A 26,855-nucleotide genomic window follows, 5' to 3' on the forward strand; every position below is an offset into this window, starting at 1 on the left:
GGTTCGTTCAGCTCAGGTCGTGTGTAGCTGTTTTTATCTCACCCTGTCTTTTGCTCCTTTCACAACAATCTTCCTGTAATACCATCCTGATAAATTGATATTTATTGATAAAGCAGCTACATCCACCGCCACTTAAAATGTTCCCAGCACATTATTGAAGCAAACTCTGTTAATAAATGTTTATGCTGATGATGTGTGCTGTGAGTGTGTATTAGTAGTTGACTAGGCTGACCAATTCTCAATGTGCAAACTTTTGTTTCACTCTGAACAGTTCGAAAGGTTATTAAGTTTGGAAGTGAGCTTCACAGTGTAGTGGCTGTGGAAGGAGAGGACGTCGTCTTCAAATGCAGTGTCTCTCACGAGGATGCTGCAATTACTTGGTATAAGAATGGAGTCAAAGTTGAACCAAGTGAGAAATATGTCATATCATGCAAAGGAACCAACCACAATTTGACCATTACAAACCTGATACTAAAGGATGCATGTGAAATTTCTGCACAAGTTGAAAATGTAAAAACAACAGCCAACCTTCAAGTTCAAGGTGAGAAATCAAACTTAATTTATTAGCAAGTACCCTGAGAATGATGCACACTGTAGAGTTAAACAACAATTTATTCTCAAAGGATCAATCCCCCCAAAAATTAGTTGAAAGCATTTTTTGAAAGCATACTCAAGTGGTTAGGTATCTGTTTTCAGTCATTTAATAGCTATTTTAAAGAAAACGTAATGACTGCTACTGTACAGACACTGGAAACATAAGTTGGATTTGAAGTAAAGAAATCTGTTACCCAAAATTCTATGCCTGTTCTGGTGGACTCTCACCGCAAGTCCAGTGGGAGTCTGCCGGAATGGGTGTTGGGTTCCAACTTTCCAACTTTGCCAAGGATTCGGCAATGGCCGAGTAGGGTTGTACCCTCCACCCGTTGCTACAAGACCATTGATATTGGGGAGGGGAAGCGGGGGGAGGGCGTGTAAGGACTCTGGAAGCCCAAAGTTCCTGTGCCCCAACCCTTAGTTGGGTCATGCCGTAGTGTCGGGGTCACACCCCGACGCACTTGCTTGACACCTAGCAGAAGTGGGGCCCACCTAGGGACCCAAGTTGGTGTCAAAGCTTGGACTTCTGAAGAGGAGGACATAATTTTATTTTACATTTTTTGAAAGGGGACTGTGTAGGGGGGTAGGATGTATTCGTTTCTGAGGGGGATTTGGGTGGCAACCAATCCCCCCCACACACAGCCAGTCATTTACCCTGCTATATGCATATATGCTGCAAAGTGCCCCCAAGTGCCAAAGACCTGCTTCTCCTGGTCTCGCCTCTTAGAGCTGCGAACTTTGGCGGGATTAGCAGCTGCGGCGGGCGCATCCTGACATTTACACCGAGAAATGGTCCCTGATGGAATTTCAGGGTCTTGAATTTCATCTTTGGGGGTAATTTGACTTCAATGGAAAGGAAAATTGATGAGGGTGTATAACGGGCAGCTGATCTGCTTGGGCTAGTTTTGTCGAAAGTCTATGGCTAAGACATTAAACCAAGGCCATGTCCACTTGTTCCCATGGTTCAGGTGAACGTAAAGGAGTTGGTGTTGTCCTAGTGTCCTGGCCAACATTTCTCCCTCAACCAACATCAACAAAAATAAATGAATCGCATTTGCTTTTTGTGGAATCTTATGCACCAATTGTCACTGTTGTCTTATGTAACAACAGTGACTGCAGTGATAATTGCAAATCCTTCTTGCCTTCCTTTCTTTCTTTATCCCTTCAGCCTTGCAGTGTGAGTCTTAGCCCTTCACCTTGGTTTTTCAATCAAATAAAAATAGTTCCAAAAATGTTTTTGCACAGTTATCGTAGAAAATCAGTGCGTTTCCTTCAGTAGTAAAGTCAAGGTGAACTTTCAAATGGTTAACAAGGCAGGAAGAAGGTGGAGACCGAAGGGGATATTTAAGCATAAAATCAGTGGACTAGTTACTCAGGCGCTAATCGAACTACTAAGGCCCCAATATCGCGAGCAGGACACATGCGCACATTTTTGATCGGAACTGCGCCACCCGCCATATTGGATAAGGACAAACAAGAGGCATCCTTTACCCAAGCCGGGAGCAGGTGTTAATCACTTTGCATATACAGGAAACTTTGTGATATCCGGCACCGACGGGACCGAGCTGGTGCCATACCATCAAAACTGCCGGACAAACCAGCGCTAATGTTGAAACATAGAGATTTTCAGCTCCGTGTGAATCAACAAACCCCGTTGCTTAGCAACAGCTTCAAAACAGTCGGCTGCAGCTTAAAAGCGTCTCTAGCTGAAGCTGTTGCTTAGCTACAGACCTTGCAGAGCCTGACTGGGGAAACAAAAGCAACGAGAAGTAAAAAAACTTATCGGAAACGGCTCCTGAATTTTGCCGGTAGATAGAGCTTTCCGGACTTTTAACCTCCGGATAAACCAAAGTTTCCTGTACAAATAAAGGGCCTAATGCCAGTTTGAGTTCACCTCTGGATTTGTTTGCCCTAAGGAAGGCAGCGCCATTGCTGGCTACATTCAGGGTAACAAAGCCTGCCAACTAAGATAGTACGTAACTTAACTGAATGTGGACCTGGGAGGAGCAAGTGACCGCACATTAAAGATACCGATTGCCGCTGCACCCACCCCACGCCCCTCACCCCATTGCTGCTGCTCTCGGCCTCGATCCCCAATCTTCCGGCCCCAAATCTTGCAGTTAGCAGCGGCCAGACGTTCCACTGCTCTTCGCCGGCATGCTTTGAGGCTGTGCCGGCTCCATTATAAGAACATAAGAAATAGGAGCAGGAGTAGGCCATTTGGCCCCTCGAGCCTGCTCCGCCATTCAATAAGATCATGGCTGATCTCCTACCTCAACTTCACTTTCTAGCACTACCCCCATATCCCTTGATTCCCTTAATATCCAAAAATCTATCGATCTCAGTCTTGAATATACTCAACGACTGAGCCTCCACAGCCGTCTGGGGTAGAGAATTCCAAAGATTCACCACCCTCTGAGTGAAGAAATTTCTCCTCCTCTCAGTCCTAAATGGCCGACCCCTTATTCTAAGACTGTGACCCCTGGTTCTAGACTCCCCAGCCATGGGAAACATCCTCCCTGCATCTACCCTGTCAAGCCCTGTAAGAATTTTGAATGTTTCAATGAGATCACCTCTCATTCTTCTAAACTCTAGAGAATATAGACCTAGTCTACTCAATCTCTCCTCCTAGGACAATCCCCCCATCCCAGGAACCAGTCTGGTGAAACTTTGTTGCACTCCCTCTATGGCAAGTATATCCTCCTTTAAGTAAGGAGACCAAAACTGTACACAGTACTCCAGGTGTGGTCTCACCAGGGCCCTATATAATTGCAGTAAGATGTCTTTACTCTTGTACTCAAATCCATTATAATGAGGTTCGAGGCCCAATATCTGTGGAGCCTTGGGACTCATCATTCAAGCGCAGGGAATCAACTCTCTGTCCCCGCGCATCCCAAAACATCTGAACCAGTATATCTTGAATAAGAACCAGTTGATTTAAAAAAAACACACGGTTAATTTTTAATTACAGTAATATTAATTTGTATTGAAATGTTGTTACAGAAGCTCCAGCCTTGTTTAAAAAGAAATTGGAGAACATGACTGCCGAAGAAAAAGAGACAGTCATTTTGGAAATAGAACTCTCAAAACCTTGCGGTGAAGTTAAATGGATGAAAAATAATGTTGTCATTCAGCCTGATGGAAATGTAGACATTAAGGTTGATGGAAACAAGCAGATCCTTACCATTAAAAAAGTGAGCTTTGCTGACCATGGAAATTACTCCTGTGAAACACTTCATGAAAAGACTAAAGCAAAGTTAAATGTTGAAAGTAAGTATAACACTTTGCACAAACTATTATATATGTTTCATATTCTACAGTCAGTAAACTGGATTTTCCTTCGGGATCCTCTCACTCTTGGACAATCCTGGAGTGTTTATGGGAGGAAAATGGGCAGGGATGCCTACCGTTGAACCTTCACCCCAAAAGTATGCCTTAGAGATCATTGTACTACTCTGCTGGAGGTCGACTTTTCAAGCCGCAATGTCTCCGTCCCATCACAAAAAATAATGGTATGGAGGGGGCTGTGGTTGGCTGCAGAGCCCCATTTCCTTCTTCTCTCGTCCAGTGGCTGCCGGTGGGAAACAGCGCCTCATTAGAAGGGGCATTGAGATCTGGACAGAGGCACTTCGGAGCAGAAGACCGCAAAATAAATAGATAATATATTTTAAGTCTGTTTACAACTTAAATTGTATTTTAAATCTATTTAAGATTTTTGAAAGTATATGTTAATATATTTGAAAGTATATTTTAAGTTTTTAACATAGGAACAGGAGTAGGCCATTCAGCCCCTCGAGCCTGTTCTGCCATTCAGTGAGATCATGGCTGATCTGCAACCTAACTTTGGCCCATATCCCTTAATACCTGTGGTTAACAAAAAGCTACCAATCTCCGATTTAAAATTAACAGTTGACCTAGCATCAATTGCCATTTGCGGAAGAGAGTTTGTGTGTAGAAGTGTTTCCTAATTTTCTAAAAGTTTCCTTCACTTTTTTTTAAGCCTTAAATATATTTAAGTATTTCTAAAGTTTTTTTTTAAAGTTTTACCTTGCAAGACTGGGCTTTTGTTTCCTTCAGTTTTCTCTACATCACCCAGCTTCTCCTTTTATTCCATTGTTCCATCTTTGGATATTCTTTGGGAACCAGTGGGGGTCTCCCTTAGACTTTCCCATTTTTGTTCTCTGCTCTGAAGAGAAAGAAAAGCAGGATTAGGAGGACCAATGGAGACATGGCAGGCTGAATAGGTACTGTAGTAGCCTCCGGTCCCTGCCTCCGGGTATTGATGCCTTCCTTTCTATAAATCTAGGCGGGGGTTACTTCACCATGAACTTTTGGCAATATTTGAGAAGGCTGTGGTTCCTTCACAAATCAATAACTGAGTTGTGCCAGCTACCAGATGGCGCTGGGCACAATTTATAAAGGAAACCTTCAGCTAGCTAAGATCCAAGGCAATGGCTGGATCAGTCCTGCATCACGATTCCCTTTTGGCAACAAACACTACTTAGATGCATAATGACGTGTAGCGCTCCTCCACAATTACAATTTGGCGACTGTTTTGCACAGGAACCTTGCCCCAAATCATTCTACTGTTTTGCACAGGAACCTTGCCCAAATCATTCTGTACAGATCCTATTAGTGACAAAAATCATCTCGAATGGAAACAAATCTGACAACCTTCCTACTGTTTAAGACCACTGTGCATCTCCTTGGTGCCTACTCTTGTGTGTCCTTTCAATCCTAGCCTCCTACTTCTTCTATATGTGACATGATGATTTCTGAGGTGGCCTGTTGATAATTTGCAGCAGGAGCCTTAGTGGATTTAGGTGGTCCGTCCTCGTCTTTGGTTGTGGGTCATTTCTCCTTTAAGAATAGAGCAGAGAGAATGAAGGAACGCTACGTGCCATCATTTGGAATGCAACCCATTCAGAAGATATTCCTTAATGGAGTGGGAACAGGTGCGGGCAATGCCAGTCATCCACTGCTTCTCTGTTTGAGTAAAGAAACACTTGTGGCAGAAGGAAGGGGTGGGAAGAGTACTGTGATAACTCCTTGATGTAGATGATAGGTTATGGATAGTGTTCAGAACAGTGAAGGCAAGGTGGCTGCAGCTGGGAAATATGCTTATTGTAGTGCACTGTTGCAAGGTGTGACTGACTTCTGTTTGCATACTGCCCCGTAGAGGTTAGTGAATATTATCCAGTACTGTACAACTGTGTGGGGTTGCTGGTGATGGCACTCATTGTCAAGGCTACCTCCTTCTATTAGAACTGGTTCTTAATCCATGAAAGCACCTGGTGCAAATCATCAGCTAACCACCTCCAGGACCTTCTGTCACTATAGAAGAAGTAGGAGGACAGAGAGTAGGCACCAAGGGAAGAAACGGTGGTCTTTCGTCTGCTTTCCGTTGATGTCAAAAACAATTGGAGTTTCTTTATGGCTTATAGACAGTAACACCTTAACTCTAAATTTATGGGCTTGGTGCCCTAAAGAAGCACCAGTCTCGGACATTGCAGCGAGCCAGGTTCTAATAGGCATGGATAGCTGGCTTGGTCTCTTTCAGGTACAGCAGCATCACTGTAGTTTCCGCTTCTCCATAGGCAGACTGCCTATAGAGGGTGCTAATAGAGCCAGAAGTCTGCCGTGAATATATAATGAAGGTGCACGGAGGAAAATTGGGCTAGTTTTTGGCAGAGATACACTGATGGGCGGAAGTGCAGTTTCGGTGGTAAATCCACCACTGAGGAAATTCTAGTCCAGGATGTATCTTGACTAGTTTGAAATATAACTCGCAGTGTTCTTAAGGGCTCATGTTAAAACTAAGATATTTTGGATGTGCTTTGGAGTTGCAAGTTCAATTATATAGTTAGCCTGAATTGATAGTGAACATATAGTTCTATATATTAGGGGGTCTATACCAGCCCCAGGGCCCTATGCAATTATAAACCCTGAATATCAGGCCACAAAGCCAAGTCTTAGCATTTATATTTCTTTCTTCTTGGTTTGTCCTGTTTAAATTTTGTAGGCCTGGAATTTTGGAAAGAGCTATTTTAGTGCGGTTTTGTGATTAATGGATAAATCTTTAATCAAAACATGAAGATCTATTGCTAGCTACAACTTTATTGTATACAGATTAAAATTGATTTAAACTTTATATGTGACCTGCAATGATTCATAATGGCCCAGAAATTCGGGTCGAGGGCTTCCCGCAGGTGCAAGCCCCCGACCTGCACTTACCTAGCGCGCCGGCCGTTGAGCTGTGGGCCCGCGTGGGATTCCGATCCTGGGCCTGCACCAGCTGCCGGCGCGCAGTGCTTGTGTATCCCAGGGGCGCAGTTAGTTCGAAGTGTCCCCTGGGATCACGTGGGCCATGGAGAGCCAATCGGAGCAGGGAATGCCCACTCATAAGTTTGACAGGAAGAGCTGTCAAAACTTATAAATACTACAGCCCCAAAACATCACTAAATCTTCAAATAATTTTTTTTTAAATCACATTTTTAAAATAAACTATAAATTACATGAAATAACTATTTAAAATAATTTACATTTTTGAAAAAAATAATTTTATTTTCTATCGGGGCTAAAAATAAACTTACCTTGCTTTAAAGTACTTAAAAATAATAAACCTGTGGAAAAAATGTTTTAATTTTAATTAATTCACCACTTACCTTGTGAAAAGCAGGCCTTACGCCTGCTTTTTAAATGTGTAAATTCTGCAGACTTACCCTCCCGGGAAAACCTGTATATAAAAAAAAAAATGTAAGTTCGATGCGCATACACAGCCTCTCCCGCGCACGCGTTCAACCTCTGAACCCCTTCTTTCAGGGGAACGGAAGTGCCGGTTTCCCGCGCATGCGCAGTGCATGCAGGAAACCGGCACTTCCATTGGGCTTATGGGTGAGTAGTGCGTACTCACCCGTGGAGACCTGAATTTCTGGGCCATTATGCATGTAAGTTTCCCTTGAAGATTACACTGTAATCAGGGCGAACATACAGTTGATACATATTTTGTAAGACTGGTCTCAAATTCCATTTTGTCTCAGTTCTCAGCGATATCCAGCATACCAGATACAGTCTAACTAAGGTATCAAACTAATGATACCCATGAATATGTGTGGTCCAAAATATCTAATTTCAGTATCCACAAATTAAACTTTCTTCCCTGATGAACTCTTAATTTTTGTCACCTTTTGCTTATAATGTTTTGTAGATCACCGATTTATTACTAAGAATATTAATAACAATTCTTTGTTTAAATAGTGAGAAAAATTAAACTGATCAAAGAATTGGAGGAGGTGAAAGTGCACGAGAAAGAAACTTACACTTTTGAAGTTGAGCTGTCCCATGAAGATGTGGAAGTAACCTGGTTGAAGGATAGTATCAGACTGAAATCAGGAGCCAACTGCAGGATTACCACACTGGGCAAAAAACATGCCCTGACACTGTCCACTTTAAAGCTTGAGGATTCAGGGCTGATTAGCTTCCAAGCTGAAGACATACGTACATCTGGAAGACTCATTGTAACAGGTAAACCTTTAGTTAATGGTCAAGAAAAGTCTTGGGGGTTTACAGTGAGGCATCAGAGTACTCACCTTTTTATAAAAGAAAATAATCTCATTTGGATGTCTTCGATTAAAAAAAAAAAAAATGTTAATTTTATTCCTGGCAGGGAGACCCTAGGTTCACCTCCCTACTAGGATGCCCATATACCCAGTCTGTAGTGTGGTTTTCCAGCCAGCTGCTGAACGGTTCTTGGGCCATTTTGAAGTAGCACCCCTGTTTATAGTTGAGCTGCTACAGTACGCATGGGATGTTTCCCCTAATTCACATCACTGGAGTGGCCTAACAGGAGAGAAACAATCCTTGAGGGTATCCATTCTAACGATAAAAGTGATATTTTAAAAACAAAGGATTTTTTAAGGTAAGTTTCTAATTTTGTTCCAGAGAAAGAGGCAGCAGTTTGAGTGAAAAGGAACTCCCTTACACGTTCCTTCTCCTTTTAATGTCCAGCTTAATTAATTAGATTAGCTCCTTAGTATCTGCTGATATTGTGTTCTTGCACTCTCAACTACTGTTCGGTGCATGCTGTGAGAAGAACATAAGAAATAGGAGCAGGCCATTCGGCCCATCGGCCTGCTCCGCCATTCAATAAGATCATGGCTGATCTTGTACCTCAACTCCACTTTCCTGCACTATCCCCATATCCCTTGATTCCCTTAATATCCAAAAATCTATCGATCTCTCTCTTGAATGTACTCAAGGACTGAGCCTCTACAGCCCTCTGGGGTAGAGAATTCCAAAGATTCACCACCCTCTGAGTGAAGAAATTTCTCCTCATCTCAGTCTTAAATGGCCGACCCCTTATTCTGAGACTGTGACCCCTGGTTCTAGACTCCCCAGCCAGGGGAAACATCCTCTCTGCATCTACTCTGTCAATCCCTGTAAAAATGTTGTATGTTTCACTGAGATCACCTCTCATTCATCTAAACTCTAGAGAATATAGACCTAGTCTACTCAATCTGTCCTCATAGGGCAGTCCCCCATCCCAGGAATCAGTCTGGTGAACCTTCGTCAGCTGTGGCTCAGTGGGTAGCACACTTGCCTCGGAGTCAGAAGGTTTGGGTTCAAGCCCCACTCCAGGGACTTGAGTACATAAATCTAGGCTGACACTTCAGTGCAGTGCTGAGGAACTGCGGCACTGTCGGAGGTGCCGTCTTTCGGATGAGACGTTAAACCGAGGCCCCGTCTGCTCTCTCAGGTGGACGTAAAAGATCCCATGGCACTATTTCGAAGAGCAGAGGAGTTATCCCCGGTGTCCTGGCCAATATTTATCCCTCAATCAACATAACAAAAACAGATTATCTGGTCATTATCACATTGCTGTTTGTGGGAGCTTGCTGTGTGCAAATTGGCTGCCGCGTATCCCACATTACAACAGTGACTACACTTCAAAAGTAGTTCATTGGCGGTAAAGCGCTTTGAGACGTCCGTTGGTCGTGAAAGGCACTATATAAATGCAAGTCTTTTTCGTTGCACTCCCTCTATGGCAAGTATCTCCTCCCTTAGGTAAGGAGACCAAAACTGTACACAATACTCCAGGTGTGGTCTCACCAGGGCCCTATATAATTGCAGTAAGACGTCTTTACTCTTAAATCCTCTTGTAATAAAGACCAACATACCATTTGCTTTCCTAATTGCTTGCTGCACCTGCATGTTAACTTTCGGTGATTCATGTACAAGGACACCCAGGTCCCTCTGAAAACCAACATTTCCCAATCTCTCACCATTTAAAAAAGACTCTGCTTTTCTATTTTTCCTACCAAAGTGGATAACTTCACATTTCTCCACATTATATTCCATTTGCCATGTTCCTGCCCACTCACTTAGCCTGTCTATATCCCCTTGAAGCCTCTTTGCTTCCTCCTCACAACTTACATTCCCACCCAGCTTTGTATCATCAGCAAACTTGGATATATTACATTTGGTCCCCTCATTCAAATCATTGATATAGGTTATGAATAGCTGAGGCCCAAGCACTGATCCTTAGGAGACCTAAAGAAGACATAAAAATAAAATTTACAATACCTCCAAACATCCATTTACCTTTTTGGGAAAAAAGACAAATCAATAGTCATTCAATTCACATTGTAAATAGCATAAATTCTAAGATGTAGATAACAAAATAATTATTCCTATTTTGGCTGCCACTAACAATGATCTTATTTAAATGATATTACTATATTAATGTATTTTAAAATTAGACATTTCAGAATTATCCAGCCTAGAATTTAAACTTTAAAATTCCAAGCTTCACTAATTTATCAGATGTATAAATCCATTTATTTTCAGTGGGTTAAAGCATTTGTTAAAACAGCGGCCAAAGGAATTTTAGACGTGCGCGTTAAGCATTTATAGATTATTATTTCAAGACCAGAGTATTTAGATGAGATTTTAGATGTATAAGAAAAAATATCTTTGCCAAAACTTCTTTGGTATATACAGCACAGCAAGACTTCATTGCTTTCACAGAATCACAGAAACCCCACAGTGCAGATAGAGGCCATTTCGGCCCATCGAGCCTGCACCGACACATAGCCCACCCGATCCCCGTAACCCCTACACCAACACATATCCCACCCTATCCCCGTAACCCCACGTATTTAATCCCCCTAACACTAAGGGTCAATTTATCATAGCCAATCAACCTAACCCGCACATCTTTGGACTGTGGGAGGAAACCGGAGCACCCGAAGGAAACCCACGCAAACACGGGGAGAATGTGCAAACTCCACACACAGTCACCCGAGGCCGGATTCGAACCCGGGTCCCTGGCGCTGTGAGGCAACAGTGCTAACCACTATGCCACCGTGCTGCAATACACTTTATAGCAATACACTTTTAAAACAGTGCAACCAGTGGGATAACTCATTAAACAACATCATCATGAACACGCAAATAACATTTCCCTTCTGTCCTGGTGCTTGTTAATATATCACTGAAGTCTATTATTGCTGTAGTAAATAATTGAGCTATGCTCCCTGCACCTTTTTTAAAATACTGTAATGCCATTGTCCTTTGATGTAGCTAATTAATCAATAATAACTTTGTCACGATTGAGTGAACCATGTTTAAATTCATCAAATTGTGAAGCAAGGAGGGGTTCCTAGTAAAAATGAGGCTTTCAGTAAAACTGCAACTTCAGACACTAAGCATTACAAACTGGTGGATAGCTGGTAAAGTCTTGACATGTTGGTAAATTATGGTTGTGGTGCCACCTCCTGGTAGACCTGAAGCCTATTACCAAATAGGCGTATAATTAATACTGGAGACTGTGCTGCTATGGTTGGAAAGACTGATGTCACTGAAAATTTCCCAATTAATTTCTAGAAAAATTATCCTCTGCGCATCTCCCGCCATCACACACACATCTCTTTTTAAATTTGTGATTCTGGAAGATTTCCAAACTGTATGAAGGATATTCATATTAAACTACAAAATACTGAGATTTAAGAATTAATTTTGAGACTTCACTGGCAGCAATGGGGTCTTGCTGGTGACGGGTACAGGTGCAAAATTTAGCATTTTGCGATGTGCAATTTTGAGGGCCAAAATAAGGCTGCACAAGCCTGATTTAAGTTCTTTATTTATGCAAATTTCATAACTCTGGTAGTGACTCTCCCAAGTGTGCACCTCGCCCACATAAAATGGGCACATGACTGCACAACAGACTTGACCTGCTTTGGAGTGTTTCTTGAAGATATTTACCTAGAAGTGCAGCCGGGCAGAACAGCCGCCCACTGCCTTGTCCCCACCGTGACCTTGTCCTAAATCCTGGGGACATGTTAGCAGCGGGTACCATGTGTCAGTAGTGGCGTTATAGAGGTGCCCACCCAGCGGAACAAGTGGACATAACCCCAAACAGACATCAAGATGGATGGAGCACAAGCAGAAGTGTCCACCCTCCTTTATTGGAATATACGCTGGTGTAGCTTTCAAAGGTTTAAATCCAGTGTAGGCAGGTTCTGTCCCTCTCCTGTCCTTACGGCCAAATTCTGCCGTATGACAGTACGGAGTTTATGGGCTATTGTTTCAGTTGCTGTTGAAGTATATGTTTTGACTGGGACTATTTTTCTATTTTTGCACTGAACCTCTTGCATTCTTTTATTTCCTTCTATCTTTCTGAGTTTGTGAAGCCACACTCCTGAAGTGTTCCCAATTGCTGCTGCAATTCCAAGTGTAATGGGGAAAAAAGGGAAAATAAGAATGATAATGTGACATGGAGGCCATCTGCTAACTTGCCTAATAAGATAGAGCCTGATCCTGCTGTGGTTTGCTTTTGCGTTCTGTATAATCAGCGCCAGATGGAGAGCCCGGGAGTAGTTTGACAAATCCTCAACTGGCACCTGCTCTCCCACACTTTCAGCCCCAGGCATTGTGCGAATCTCTGTGACCTCCTCTTGAAAGGAGAGTTAGAGCCTATATGCTGCTTTTCCTCAAATTGCGAGTCATCTTTTTTCCTGCAAGGGTAACATGAGAAGTGTGAGAGACATAATGGCGTTTCATCCCACATGCTGATCATTCAAGAAAGGATGCTTCTAATCGGTAACGTGACCAGACTCTTTCAAGCTGGAGCATTCAGACATGCCTGAAACAATTGGCATTAGAGTGGATTAAAGCAGTGAGGAACTTGGGCAAGCATTGAGCACTTTTCAACTGTCCATTGGCTGAGTAGTAGGAAATTAACACACATGGCAGCACAGATGTTTATGTTAAGCTTCAAAAACCCAAACTTACATTGCCCATCCTCATCGGGTCATTAATTGTTTGTGGCACTGAACTGCTGATTAAAGGATTGTGAAGGTGGCACTCGCAGTCTAAGTCACTGTGCTGCCATCACCAAACTCAAGAAACCTCTTTCCCTGTCCTCTTTTTCACGACTTCCTGAAGGAGCACCTTCAGCTCCCCATCCTGTAAACTTGGTTGAGAAACACCCCATATGTGTCTTTGATTCCTTATAAATTTCCCAATTTCTTCTCTCAGATTACTCTGAACTCCTACTCAGCACTGTGTGAAAATGTATTTCTTGTTCTTCTGCCTGCAATTGTAACGGCAAACTTTCAAGAAACTCAACAGATCATGATCCGAGGAGAAAAAGCAGGACTTTACATCCTGTTGTGTTCCTGTGATTTTTGCTTCCTCTATTGCCTGTGCTCAATCACTGGTGGATCTCCATCAGCAGTCTGCCCTTGTTCATGCAAATTACCTAACCCTGGAAAACACATCCTACACTTGAGCGGTGGGCGGAATTGCCTGCTCTCTCTGAATTTTTGCCAACACACCAACCTAGCAAGAAGCGTAGGCCAAAGTCTCCAAGATTATCACTCTCTGCTGCATGCTGATCAATTCTAAATCTGAAGAGTTTGAGCTTGCAGCAGGGCAAGGAGGGTGGTCTATAGAGCTGCAAGCCCACAGAAAGAAGTGTGACACCTGGAGGGACTTGATGTGGAACTCTGCGATTGAAAACCACTTCTAGTAATGGACACCTCCTCCCACTGATGAACCTTGTCCGATTAAATCTCTCACTTTGCAGCCGCCAAGTTCACTCTATTTGAGCTGAATTACTATTTTCCAGCTCCAGATCGATATTTATTTAGTGCTATTAACAGTGATGAAGTGATGTAAGCTGCCATGACTCCCCTTGATTCTGCTACAAGGAGTGCATATAGAAACATAAAAACATAGAAGATAGGAGCAGGAGTAGGCCATTCGGCCCCTCGAGCCTGTTCCGCCATTTAATGAGATCATGGCTGATCATCCAAATTCAGTACCCTGTCCCTGCTTTCTCCCCATATCCCTTGATCCCTTTAGCCTTAAGAAATATATCTAACTCCTTCTTGAATATATTTAATGAACTGGCCTCAACTGCCTTCTGTGGTAGAGAATTCCACAGGTTCACCACTCTGGGTGAAGAAATTCCTCCTCATCTCAGTCCTAAATGGCTTACCCTTTATCCTTAGACCGTGACCTCTGGTTCTGGACTCCCCCGCCATCGGGAACATCCTAATTCTTGGTCTAATGCTGTGTCTAAGTTCTCCCTGTGAAGGAGGAACAACTCTGGGGGCAGGTTGAGGTTGGTGTGACTCTTGGGATGGCTGTGGCCTTAAACCTCTGGGTGCAGTCATGTGATGTCCCTGCAATTACGGCATGCACATATAATGACACAGTGGCTGCAAAACATCCAAATGCTTGTTTAAAATTTAACCAATGGAGCAGTTGTCTCTCTGATAACATTAATAAGGTTAAAAGTGAAGCTTTTCAAGTGCCTAGAGGTCCAACTTTTTAAAGTTAGCTTTGCACCAGTTGCAGTTATTCTCTTATTCTGATTCTTTTTTTTACCAGAGCCTCCGATGACTTTTGCCAAAGCTTTAGAAGATATCAAAGTTCCAGAGAAAGATAAAGTTGTTTTTGAATGTGAACTCTCAAGAGCCAACGCAGAAGTTAAATGGTTTAAGGTATGAATACACAAAAAACATTCCTTCTATCAGAGAAAGTTGGGTAAGTAGAAAAAGATAAAAAGAGAGAATGAGTGATAGCTAAAACCTAAGTGTTATGAAGGAAAATAGACTTGGACATCAATGGCAACCCAGTGGCACAGCTGATTGGTGTGCCAGTTATGTAGTGTTAGGGCATTGCTCTTCCTCAGTGATTCCCTACAAAAACTTTTAAATTATTTTAGGTGCATATTGACATGACGTATGAATGTTTAACAAAATTTCTTTGTCAACTCTTTTAATGGAGAAATTTACATATCTATATCTTGCTCAATTTCAAGACTACAGCGAACTTCTGACCACTGCTGGGTTGTCTTAGGAACGAACTGGAAATAAGGTACTTTCCAACGTGGAGGAAATCTGATGGGCAAATCAGCTCAGCTTTTACTTGGGCTCATAGTAGTTTACAGGACGGAGTTAATGGAGAACTGAGGGGAGAAGATCGGGGGCTGGCAAGGAGAGCATTGGAATAGTCTAGTTTAGAGATGACAAAGGAAAGGATGAGATTTTCAACCGTAGATGGGCTGAGGCAGGGTAGAGGTGAGCAATGTTATGCAAGTGGAAGTAGGCAGTCTTTGTGATGGAGAGCATATGGAATGTTATCCTATTTTTGCTCAGCTTGGGGTCGGATAGGATGCTGAGGGTGTAAACTGTCTGAAATAAAAACAGAAAATATTGGAAACACCCAGCAGATCAGACGGTATCTGTGGAGGGAGAAAAATAGGATAATGTTTCAGGTCGATGACCTTTCATCTGAACTGCAGAGATTCAAACATGGACTTGCGGGAAAGATGGTGACGTATTTGGGAAGCAAGGACACTTTCATCAACTTTGAAGAGGAAAGCGAGGTTGGAGATGGGGTGGCAGTTTGCAAAAACACAGGTGTCGAGAATTTTTTTTTTAGTAATAGTAGATGTAGTTCTATTCCCAGGTGCCCACTTTGTTTCCATATCCCTTTATTGCCCTTTCCTTCAATCACTATCTAACCTATTCTTAAATGCTGACATGGTCTCTGCTTTATTCGTTAACTCTGAGGACATTTCTCAGCCTCACAACCCTCTATGTAAAAAAATGTTTCTTCTGCTTCCTGTCCTAAATCTTCTGCCTTTAATTTTATATCTATGTCCCCTTATCCTAGCTCCCTCAGTGACCTATTTCTATCTTCTCGATCCCATCCCTTCAGCATTTTACACACCTCTATCAAATCATCCCTTGGTCTCCTCTGTTCCAATGAAAACAGTCTCAATTTTCCAAGTCTTTCTTCATACAGTGAAACCTGTAAAAAATTACAGACACCTTAGGGAATGGCTGCCTATTTTTGCAGGTATCCTTATTTTCAAAATGGTCATTGTATGCATTGTAAAAATTTTCAGTAAAATGGAGAGTTATTTACTCAGTATCCATAGCAATAGAGATACTGCTCTATCCCTGGGATAGAGTTGTGCAAGCATTCAATTCCAGAGATAGAGTGGTTTCTCTGCCGCTATGCATGCTGGGTAAACCGATCCCCATTCCACAAAAGCCGTTTCTTGCACAAAACCCGCTGCTGCTTCGCGCTGACCGGCATACAAAGACCTCACGAGAATTTGGGGGCAAAAAGGAAGCAAGGTGAAGCACCAATAATCCCGACTCTGAAAGTTCCAGATACAGCAGCTTTGTAACAGGCTGCGTTCCATGTTATAAGCGTAAAAGGGCTTGCTGCATTGAAGGCTGTCTGTCAATAGTTCGTAATTTGCAAGTGTCTGTGGTTTCAGAGTGCCTTTTGTTTATTTTGCTACATAAATGATTTGGGTCTTTTAATAAGTGCATGTTTTTTTGCAGGTGTTTGTTATTTTAGCAGTATCCTAGTAAATCTTACTGTGATGCAGACCTGCTTCCTGAACATCCCATGTGCTCCTGGATGGCTAAACACATCCTCCCAGGATATGGTGCCCTTTTAAGTTTAGTTTGTGTGAAGGATGAGTTTTTGATCTGCCTGTCCCTGAGCCATCAGGCATGGTTGGCAAGCTGCACCTCCTTCATCCCTCCTCAGTTTCTACTATCCAAGCCTCCTGAGACTGTGAAATCTCTAGAAGCATGTGGCATGTCACTTGCTGGCGCCCTGCCCACCTCTGCTGCTTTCTCTATTTCTACCTCATTCTCTGTTAAAATGAGTGACATGAATGAGTAAACTCCCATTCATATTTGTCCCAGTTGCAATGACTAGCGAACAATTTAAATGCCTGAATAAAACTATCAATATCATGTCCCCTCTTTAAAATTTGGAATAAGAATAGATTTAATAAAATATGGAACCGGAGTACCATGATCCACTGGGGACTTTAATGGTGAACATTTCTTTGCCAGTTCAAGTACACAGTGATGCTATTTCTCCTTCTCACAGGCCTTCATGCTGGCTATATTTCCCCTTCATATTACCCTCAAATTTGTGATGTTCCCACTGTTCTTGCAACCTTCATTGCTCTCGTTCTTGCTCTTTTTTGCTGTTTCCATTGCTCTTCTTCCTTTCCATATTGTACTCATTCTTTTCTATAATTCTATAGAGCGGGGACTAATTGGATAGCTCTTTCACAGTGCTATCACAGGCACAGTGACTGAATGGCCTCCTTCTGTGCTGTACGATTCTGTGATTCTAGCAGAAGCTCTCGCTCTCACAACTTTATCTTTATCTGAAATTCTCTCCCTCACTTTTTCACTACTAAATATGCCATTTCAATTTCTGCCTCTTTTAGTTGTTTTTGTTAAGGTATTATTGATTCTGTTCTGTTCACTTTTAAAAATTAAAAAAAATATCTTAAATGATCTTGGCCACCAGTGTAATTCAGTGTCCCAGGAAGCTGCCAGCAGTTTCTAGGAAATTGGGCCTTCTGTAGACAACTTTAGATTTGGTGGTTTCAGTAGCTCCCACAAATGGCCTTAGTATCTTGCTTTTATTAGAGTTGACTTGAACTGCCCGATATCTACTTGTATGATTGCGTGATTTGGGGTGTAATAGTGAAATCTCTCGTGACCTAAACTGGATATCCATGGGGTTTTCTTCTGTTTATATAAAAATATGCAGGGCTTCTCCCGTAGCTGTGGAGCCCTTCTGACACCTGTCTCAGTCCAGGTCTGGATACAAGATGAAGCTGTCATCTGACAAAGGGTCATCGACCTGAAATGTTAACTCTGTTTCTCTCTCCACAGATGCTGCCTGACCTGCTGAGTATTTCCAGCATTCTCTGTTTTTATTTCAGATTTCCAGCATCTGCAGTATTTTGCTTTTGTACAAGATGAAGCTTGTTGTCTGATAGTTATGCCTGTTCTTAATTTCACAGACTGCGCAAGTTGCCAGGATTCAGTGCAATCAGAAAGGCACGGTGAAAATCATGTTCTATCAATGCAGTACCTCTCCTGCTCCATCTGGCAGGTTCAGAGCAGCGACTGTCACTTGGGACCTACAAACATACCCTAGCAATTCAGTGCTTGCTTTGCCTGTCTTTAGATTACTGAAAAAGTGGCAAAGCCAACAGCTTCAATTTGAACTTCACCAGAGACTGCTACAAAATTATCAATGGCAAAAACAGCAGAAAGTACTGCTAAACCAACTCAGTGGGGGTAACATTAACCTAACCCGCCTGGCAGGAAACTGACAAAATTGGATCGGTCGCCTGTTTTACAGTGCGCCCGATTGTACTTTCCATTGAAGTCACACTGTCAGTGGGAATGGGGCAGTACGTCATACCCCACCATTCCCGGCTCTAATGCTCCATTTACACATACTGGCTGACGTGTATTTCCAGCATTTTGTTATTTCAGCTTTCTAGCATTAGCAGGTTTTTCTTTTTTTTTCTGGAAGAAATTAAAGCTGTCCAACTCTGGCAGGCAATTTGTAGAGTCTAGAGTCCCTGGAATTTATCTTCTAGTTGGGAATGAAGTTCTTGATCTTCTCCATCTCACTATACTTCTTATAATAGCTAATTTTAATAGTATCCAGCTGTACGTCAGTATAATTCATGCCTCCCCATTACGATTTAATTTTCTGCAGGGTGATGTGGAGATTAAACCAGGGAAAGGATATAGCATTATATCTAAAGGAAGGAAAAGGAGCCTTATCATTCACCAGTGTGGAAATGAACACCAAGCGCAATACACATGTGATGCAGTGGATAGCAAGTCGACAGCCATGCTTACTGTCCATGGTACGTGGTTAGTGATTATCGGACCACGATTTATATTTTTGTTGTAAAAACAGTAATTTTAATATGTGGTTACTTTGTTCTTTGTCCAATTGATTCCAGCTGTAATGTGAGATTATAGATAATTATACAACTAAACATATAAAAATATATGTTGTATTGTTTTGTGTATATTTCAGTATTTTTCTCTCACAAAGCTTGTTATTTGGGTGGGGCACCCCATGGAATATGCAGTCAACCTACTCCTACTTTTAATCGTTTTTCATTTGCAATGCAAAGTGGACCCTGCATATAGATAAGACTAAGAGGAATGAGGCGTGATACTAAACCAAGGGAATGGATGATTGTTGGTTATGCAGAGTCCACCATTGATTTATCCCATGGGCAGACTAAGATTTGGTTGATGGTATGCCATACTGTTTAAAATAAAAGCATATATAATGTTTTGGTGATAAGCAGCAACTGGATTCATTAGGATGTTACCAGAGAGGAGGGATTACAGTTACAAATACATGCTTGAGAAGTTAAGGTTTTTTCCCCCTGGATCTGAGATGGTTAAGTGGTGACCTGATAGAGGTCTTCAGGATTATGTAGGGTTATGATCGGGCAAATAATGAGACTGTTCAACCAGATGGTAATAAGGGGCACAAATTTAAGATAATTACTAAAAGGGAAGATTAGAAAAAACATTCGCTACTTGGAGAGTTGGTAGAATATGAATATGGAATTTTGTGCTACAAATCAACCTGCTGAACATGTCCGAGTGCCTTCTGCACCCTGGTAAATCAAGGTGCAACAAACAGAAAGAAAGAAGGAATTAACTTGCATTTATATAGCACCTTTCATGCCTTCTGGATGTTCCAAAGTGCTTCACAGTTAAAAATTACTTCTGAAGTGTAGTCACTGTTATGTAGGCAAATGCATACGTTCAGCAGAAATATAACTGTCTCTTTAAAACAGATGTAGTTTTGATTTTTTGATTTCTTTTGTGTTGTTTGTTAGCTCGTGACATCAAAGTAATCAGGCCCTTGGAAGACCTTGAAGTGATTGAACGGGAGAGTGCTGCCTTCTTATGTGAAATCTCGCATGATGAAGTTGGTTTTCAGTGGTTTAAGAATGACATAAAAATCAGGGCTGGGGAAAACGTAAAAATTCGTCAGGAAGGTAGAATCCTTTTTTATTGTGATTTAACATGGTTTCAGAAATTATTTTAATGTGAATTTTGTTAGAATCGAGATACGCTATTATCCAAATGAATGCTTCCAATAATATTGTTTCTGGTTTAGAACATTTAGGTGAGAAAAAAGTTGTTAAAAAATGTAAGTCAATCTGATGTATAAATCTGAGGCCCAGAAAAGTATGATTTTCATTTCTGAAGCAGAAGATTAATTTAACTTTAAGATCCTGGAGGCCAGAAAAAGAAGTACATGAACTATTGCAGTACTCCTCATCTGCCACTAGATGCTTGCAGTGATACTGCAAAGATGTGGTACTGAACTGAGAATAGTGTGATTAAAGGAAAAGGGGAACTATTTTTAAAGGGTAAACATAAGAACATAGAGCAGGAGTAGGCTATACGGCCCCTCGAGCCTGCTCCGCCATTCAATAAGATCATGGCTGATCATCGACCTCAACTCCACTTTCCCGCCCGATCCCCATATCCCTCGATTCCCCATAAGTCCAAAAATCTATCTATCTCAGCCTTGAATATACTCAAAGACTCAGCATTCACAGCCCTCTGGGGCAGAGAATTCCAAAGATTCACAACCCTCTTGAGTGAAGAAATTCCTCCTCATCTCAGTCTTAAATGGCCTACCCCTTATCCTGAGACTATGCTCCCTAGTTCTAGACACTCCAGCCAGGGGGAACAACTTCTCAGCATCTACCCTGTCAATCCCCTTCAGACAGAGTTGAACGAACAGTAGAAGTACAGTTTTTAACTAAAATGTCTCATTTGAAATGAGCATCTGTTATTTTAGCTGCACTGTTCTTTTGAAATCCAGCATTGTTGAATTATTCTATTTTTAACAAATGTGCTGCAGATGTTGATAAACTTAGCATTGCGCACTACAGCTTCCAGTCACACTCTAGTAGGTAAACAGGTAGGGTTGTTCTCGGTTTACTGTGAGGATCTTGCAATTTGCTGTAAATTCCCAGATTATGCTGTCGGACTAAAAAGGTGTATATGGAGAAGATCTGACGTTTTAAAATATAATTTAACAAGTGCAGATGGAAGTGAATAATAGTGGATTATTTGTTAAATTGTTTCACTTATATGTTATCTGCTATCTGCTGCGCATCATCTCTGTATGCTCTTCTTTGTATCCTTAAATGTGACTAATCCATTTCCTTGGATGGTCACTAGATACAGCCGCTTTTCTTTGCTGAGGTGACGTAAACCATCACATCCTCCAATATGTTTTAGTTGGGAGCAATAGAAGTTAGTAGATTATCCCAGAGCAAGTATGCTCCCTGTTGCTGGAACATAGAACTGAAGATAGCATATAAAAATTAAAGCATAAAGAAAGAAATTTGTGCAAAATCTGATTAAAAAATATACACTTTACCTATTTTCATGCTGCTGATATAGAGCATAACTAAATGTTTTGCACACAGGAAGGACCCATATTCTGCTCTTTAAATCAGTAAAAACTGAAGATGCTGCAGAGATCAAGTTTGTTGCTGAAAGTGCTACTTCCAGAGCTTTGCTTCGAATTAAAGGTAAAACTTTTAGCAAACACTTTATAGATTTGGCGTTTGGAGGCTATAATATTGTAATGCTATCTTAGTGTTCCCTGCAAGCATGGGATTATCGCTCAGAGAGTGGGATTGTGGAATTAACCATAAAAAGAAAAGCAAAGGTAATAAAAGTAATCAGTGTCCTAGAGAAACTTTGACGCTATTTAACTCACGGAACCATAAATGTATTTTCTTATTTGGAGATATTTTTGATATACATAGAACTGCTTTAACAAATGTATGACTAATATTGGAAAACAAAGTCAGTTAATGATTGATCTAGCTGTGATTTTTATATTTAACTTGAGACTATATAGAAACAAAGGAGGTGAAATTTGACTTCATAGGTAGCGCAAAATGGGCAATAGCAAGTCGTAAGTCAATAGAAAAGAAAATTGGGTGGAGTATAAAATGTGCTGTCGATTCGCTATCACCCGCTTTTTGCTCCCAGTAAAGTCAGATTTCACCACAAGTAATCTATTTGATTGAATAACCCTTTCAAACTTACTCATATGTTTAAGTGGGCTCTGTCTTCAATGAAAAGAGCATGGTAAACATTGTTCTTATTTACCAAACATTGTTATGTGATGAAGCAGTTCTTATCAAAATATTACAGGAAACTTTGTGCTATCCGGCACCGACGGGACCGAGCTGTTGCCGTTCCCTCAAAACTGCCGGACAAGCCAGTGTTAATGTTGAAGCACTTTTCATCTCCGTATCTGGCAACAAATACTGTTGCTTAGCAACAGCTTCTAAACAGTCGGCCGTACCTTGGAAGCGTCTCTGTCGCTTAGCAACAGCTTCAGAGAGACTTTGTAGAGCCTGACTGTTGGGGAAAAAAAAAAGCCATGAGAAGAAAAAAAACCTAACAAAACGGCTCCTGATTTTTGCCGGCGGCTCGAGCTTGCCGGACATTTAACCTCCGGATAACACACAGTTTCCTGTACTGTGTTGTAACACTATAATGAAAATGACAGATAGTTGTCTCATCTAGTTGTTCACCGTCATAGTCACTGTGCCTCTTCAATATCTGGCTATGACCATTAACATACTATTTCGTAGTTTTAATGTAGATATCAAACAGTTGTTCTCCTATCTGTTTCAGAATTGCCAGTTAAAATTGTGAAACCCTTAAGAGAGAAGATTGGCATGGAGAAACATCGTGTCATTTTCGAATGCAAGGTTTCCAGGCCAAATGCTGCTGCCAAGTGGTATTACAAAGGCAAAGAGATTCATCCCAGTAATAAATATGAGATTGTGAGTGAAGATGTGTACAGGAAGCTCGTTATTAATAATGTCGCTTTTGAAGATGAAGGCAACTACATGTGCGATGCCATAGATGACCAAAGCACAGCAAAGTTATATGTAGAAGGTAACGTCGATCTTTGAAATAAAAATTTTTAAATGTCAATTTTGAAATGTTTCATCACCATTAAGAGTGGAGCTGAAAAACAAGTTTTAAATAATGCAATTTTTAAGGTTTTGTTCCAGTAATTAGCAATATACTAATATTGAAACTTGGGCGATTTTCTCAACCCTAAGGAGGCGGGACTGCCGGGAAAATGGCAGAATTTGGGGGCGGGTGGCAAACCCGCCTCCATGCCATTTTCCCAGGAGGTGGGTTGCCGGCCCGCGTCGGGTCCCGTCTCCTTGGAGGCGGGAAGGGATTAAAGCCTATTAACTGCCAGTTAACAGGCAGAAAATAGGATTATCCTGTTTTTGCCCTCAAGTGCGGGCTTCCCGATCGCGCCAAAACCCGCCAGGGTCACCGAGGTGAGTACTGGGTCAGGGGGGTACAAATGTGTGGTGTGAAGGTAAGTGATGGGTGCAAGAGTGTAGAGGTGAGTATCTGAGGTAAGTGTTTTTAAAAGTGTACTTACCTTTGCTCCTTCCTGCAGGCTTCAGTCAGTTTCTATACGGAGAGTCTCGCACCCTCTGTGTTGCAGATGAGAGATGTCCGTTGCATTCTCAGATGCAACAAACATTTCAATTCTGTCAAAGAAAGAAGGTTGATGAGGTCTTGTATGCAAGACCTCATCAAACTGCAGAGATTGTCACTGTTTGACAGCTTCACAGAGCTGTCAAATGATGACAATTCATATGTCAAAAAATTTTGATAGATGACATGTCCTACGTTGACATGCTCTGCAACCGGCTTTCCCTTAATTGGTCTGCTAAGCCCGCTGGGCGGGCTTAACAAGGTCAATCAAGGGAAAATAGCGTGGGTTGGCCATAACCCGATGGAGGCGGGATTGAAACCCGACAAGCAGCAGTCCCGCCTCCAACTCCCCTCCATTCACAAAATCGCCCCCTTGGCCTTTTAATCCCCTTAATAAAACTAAGTAGTTTGTCCCAATGTTTAGTTAAATAGCACCGTACCTGGATAGGCAGCCATTATACATAAATTACAATTAACAATATTGACACTGACTAAAATGAAATTCATACATGTTTAAGTCCACATTATTTCATATACATAAATTACAATTAACAATATTGACACTGACTAAAATGAAATTCATACATGTTTAAGTCCACATTATTTCATGATCCTCTTTTTTCAGGTTCCTTCCATCCCAAAAAAACATTTCCCTTTGGAGAGAGTGGGCAGGCAGGTGGTCTCCTATGCTGCTATATAATTGGCTACTAGGAGTGAATCAGATAGGCTGGGGTTAACTTGCCTTCCAATTTTTCTCTTATCCTGTGAGGTAGCCACACACTTCCTACATCCAAGAGGGCCTAAAGATGCAAGAGAGCAGCTTGATGAAGACACTGCATTAAAAATGTCCTTTCCGCTCTTAGAAAGATCTGTGACTTCTGCTTAGTGCCTTCCCACAGTGACAGGGTTTATATCCGATGCTTGGGCGAGCTGAGGATAAAATCTGAATCCTTCTGCTCCACTGTGATGTGTGTAGTTTCTAGATTAGAAAGTAGTGCATCAGCACCTGGCATCCTGATTGTGGTAGTTTCAAGAAGATAAATAAACCAATTAAAAAGAGGTGAAAATTGATTCACCTAAAAATGTTAGCGGTATTAAATACTTCTCCAATTTATAATCTAGACTAAATTACAATCAATTTACAGGAAACTTTGGTTTATCCGGAGGTTATATGTCCGGAATACTCGATCTAATGGCAAAAATCAGGAGCCGTTTTCTATAAGTTTTTTTTAGTTCTCGGTGTTTTTTTTCCCCCCAGTCAGGCACTGCAAGGTCTGTAGCTATAGCAACAGCTTCAGCTAGAGACGCTTGCAGTTGCAGCCGACTGTTTTGAAGCTGTTGCTAAGCAACAGGGTTTGTTGATTCACACGGAGCTTTTCAGTTCCATATGTTTCAACATTAACGCTGGTATGTCCGGCACTTTTGATGGTACGGCACCAGCTCGGTCCCGTCAGTGCCGGATATCAGAAAGTTTCCTGTAATACTAAAAATAAAATGTCATTCTATTATCATTAATATTGAACTTGTGAATGTATATTGGTGCCAAGTCTCATATGAAGTGTTTCAGGTATAACTCTTTGTCGGAACTTATTACAAATGAACCACTTATAAGAAGGAACAGAGCAAGAGAAGGGGTGGGGGTGACCCCTTGGGTTGTGAAGAAACAAGATATACAAGAAAAGAAAAAGAATAACCTGTAAAGTGATGAGTGGAGAACAGGAGCTGGCTAATGACAGAAGTGGTAATAACATGAAAAAAGAAGGCATGAGAGAAATTAGAGAAGCAAAAGACATATATGAGACCAAGAGAATATGTGAATAGTTAAAGCAAGATAGTTAAGTGGAGAAGGTAGCATGAAAAACTGGCAGAGCAGAGCTGGCTTTGGTGTCCCAGGAATCCAATGGAAGAAAAAGGCAAGTAAATATCAGAGGTGCAGACGGCAGTGTACTGACGGAGTAATCTCCTAATTACCAATCTGCTCCCTCCCCCAACCACTGAAGCAGTGGTACACCCTTCCTACACTCCTGTTCTCTACATAAAGACCTTTACAGGTGTGTTCCTATTTCATCCCCAACGTACACAGGCAGCTGTCCCCTCAGCGAGTGCTCATAGCAAAAAATGTGCCCTATAATCTATGCGATAAACTTTGTGAGTTATGAATTCCCAATCTGTGCTCCTCTCATACAAAGTTCTGAGTCAAGAGCACTAAATTGGAAAATGTATTCCTATATACACAGGGTTCAAATTTTCGGTATGCTTTGCCAGCACACATTCCCTTTCATATAAATTCTGCTGGGAAGGCAATTGGGAGGGGGTGAACAATGGCCATCAACAGCCCACGGATTTAATGTGGAGCCAGGAGGAGCACTTCTGTTCCTCCTAGCTCCACAATAAGGTAAGTTAAAGAAGTTGAAACTTATATATTAATGGTGTCCACCTCCAGCGATCCTTAAGCACCTGAAGAAACTGCATGCTGCGGTCAATCGCAATCGAATTTGCATATACAGGAAACTCTTGCTTTACCGGCACCTAAATAACCGGAAATCTCTGTTAACCGGCAAAATTCAGGAGTAGGTTCAGGTAAGTTTTACTTCATATTAGTCGCCGTTCCTGGATCTGTGGCTGTGTAATCGGGGTTCCTGCGCTTGTTGCTAAGCAACAGGGACGCTTGGTCTGTGGCCGGGCTTCTTGCACCTGTTGCTAAGCAACAGGGAAGCCTGGATTTGTTGCTGTGTACGAGCTCTCGTACCTTTTAACTATACCTCTCTGTAATCCGGACTTTTTGATAAACTGGCACCACGTCGGTCCCGTCGGTGCCGGATAAAAAAGAGGATCTAGGTGTGCGCCCTGGATGCCTGAGGAAAAGATGGAACCGATATGGATCCTTAGGCACCTGTTTTATGCCTGTAAAACGTGCGCAATGCGATCCAATTTCTAGACCCAAAACTGTTGCTGCAGGACTGAGCACCTACAGTGCATAGTGGGTAAATTAGGATTTTCTCTGTTACCGTCGGCTATTATCTACCAAATTTGTGCACTCCAAAGCTGAATAAATAAACGTTGTGAAATTTAAACCAGTTAAGAGGAATACTAACTGCTTGAGAAGCGCTAAAACCATTAAGTTCATTTTCTCCTTTTATAAAGCTACTTGGAATGTTTATTATGTTAATTTTTTTTATCTTGCATTTTGACTTTATCATGATTAATTTTTTTTGTTGCCAAAATCTTGATAATTATACCTTTCAGTTTGTATTCTTGCGACTTTGCTACAGTCTATGGCCTAGAAATTCAGTTGGTTGCGCCAGCAGTTAGCGCCTAAAGAAAAGTGAATGTTGGGCGCTATGCGTGTTGCGCCCG

The 26,855-nt window shown here is 41.7% G+C and overlaps 1 protein-coding gene across 3 annotated transcripts in view; it reads left to right on the top strand.

Annotated features, from left to right (window-relative positions):
• The window catches only part of obscnb (obscurin, cytoskeletal calmodulin and titin-interacting RhoGEF b), a 656,492-nt gene that overhangs the window by 103,536 nt on the left and 526,101 nt on the right, over positions 1–26,855 (top strand). For all 3 annotated transcript variants that reach the window (XM_085987453.1, XM_085987451.1, XM_085987452.1), the window contains exons 15-22: positions 272–541; positions 3,598–3,864; positions 7,852–8,118; positions 14,491–14,603; positions 18,670–18,823; positions 19,823–19,984; positions 21,437–21,541; positions 22,665–22,931. In XM_085987453.1, coding sequence (XP_085843579.1) covers positions 272–541; positions 3,598–3,864; positions 7,852–8,118; positions 14,491–14,603; positions 18,670–18,823; positions 19,823–19,984; positions 21,437–21,541; positions 22,665–22,931 — 1,605 coding nt within the window. The remainder of the gene's footprint in view (positions 1–271; positions 542–3,597; positions 3,865–7,851; positions 8,119–14,490; positions 14,604–18,669; positions 18,824–19,822; positions 19,985–21,436; positions 21,542–22,664; positions 22,932–26,855) is intronic.

The sequence above is a fragment of the Somniosus microcephalus genome, chromosome 5, assembly GCF_052327205.1.
Source record: "Somniosus microcephalus isolate GS21.2 chromosome 5, FLI_Smic_1.0, whole genome shotgun sequence".
Classification (NCBI taxonomy): domain Eukaryota; kingdom Metazoa; phylum Chordata; class Chondrichthyes; order Squaliformes; family Somniosidae; genus Somniosus; species Somniosus microcephalus.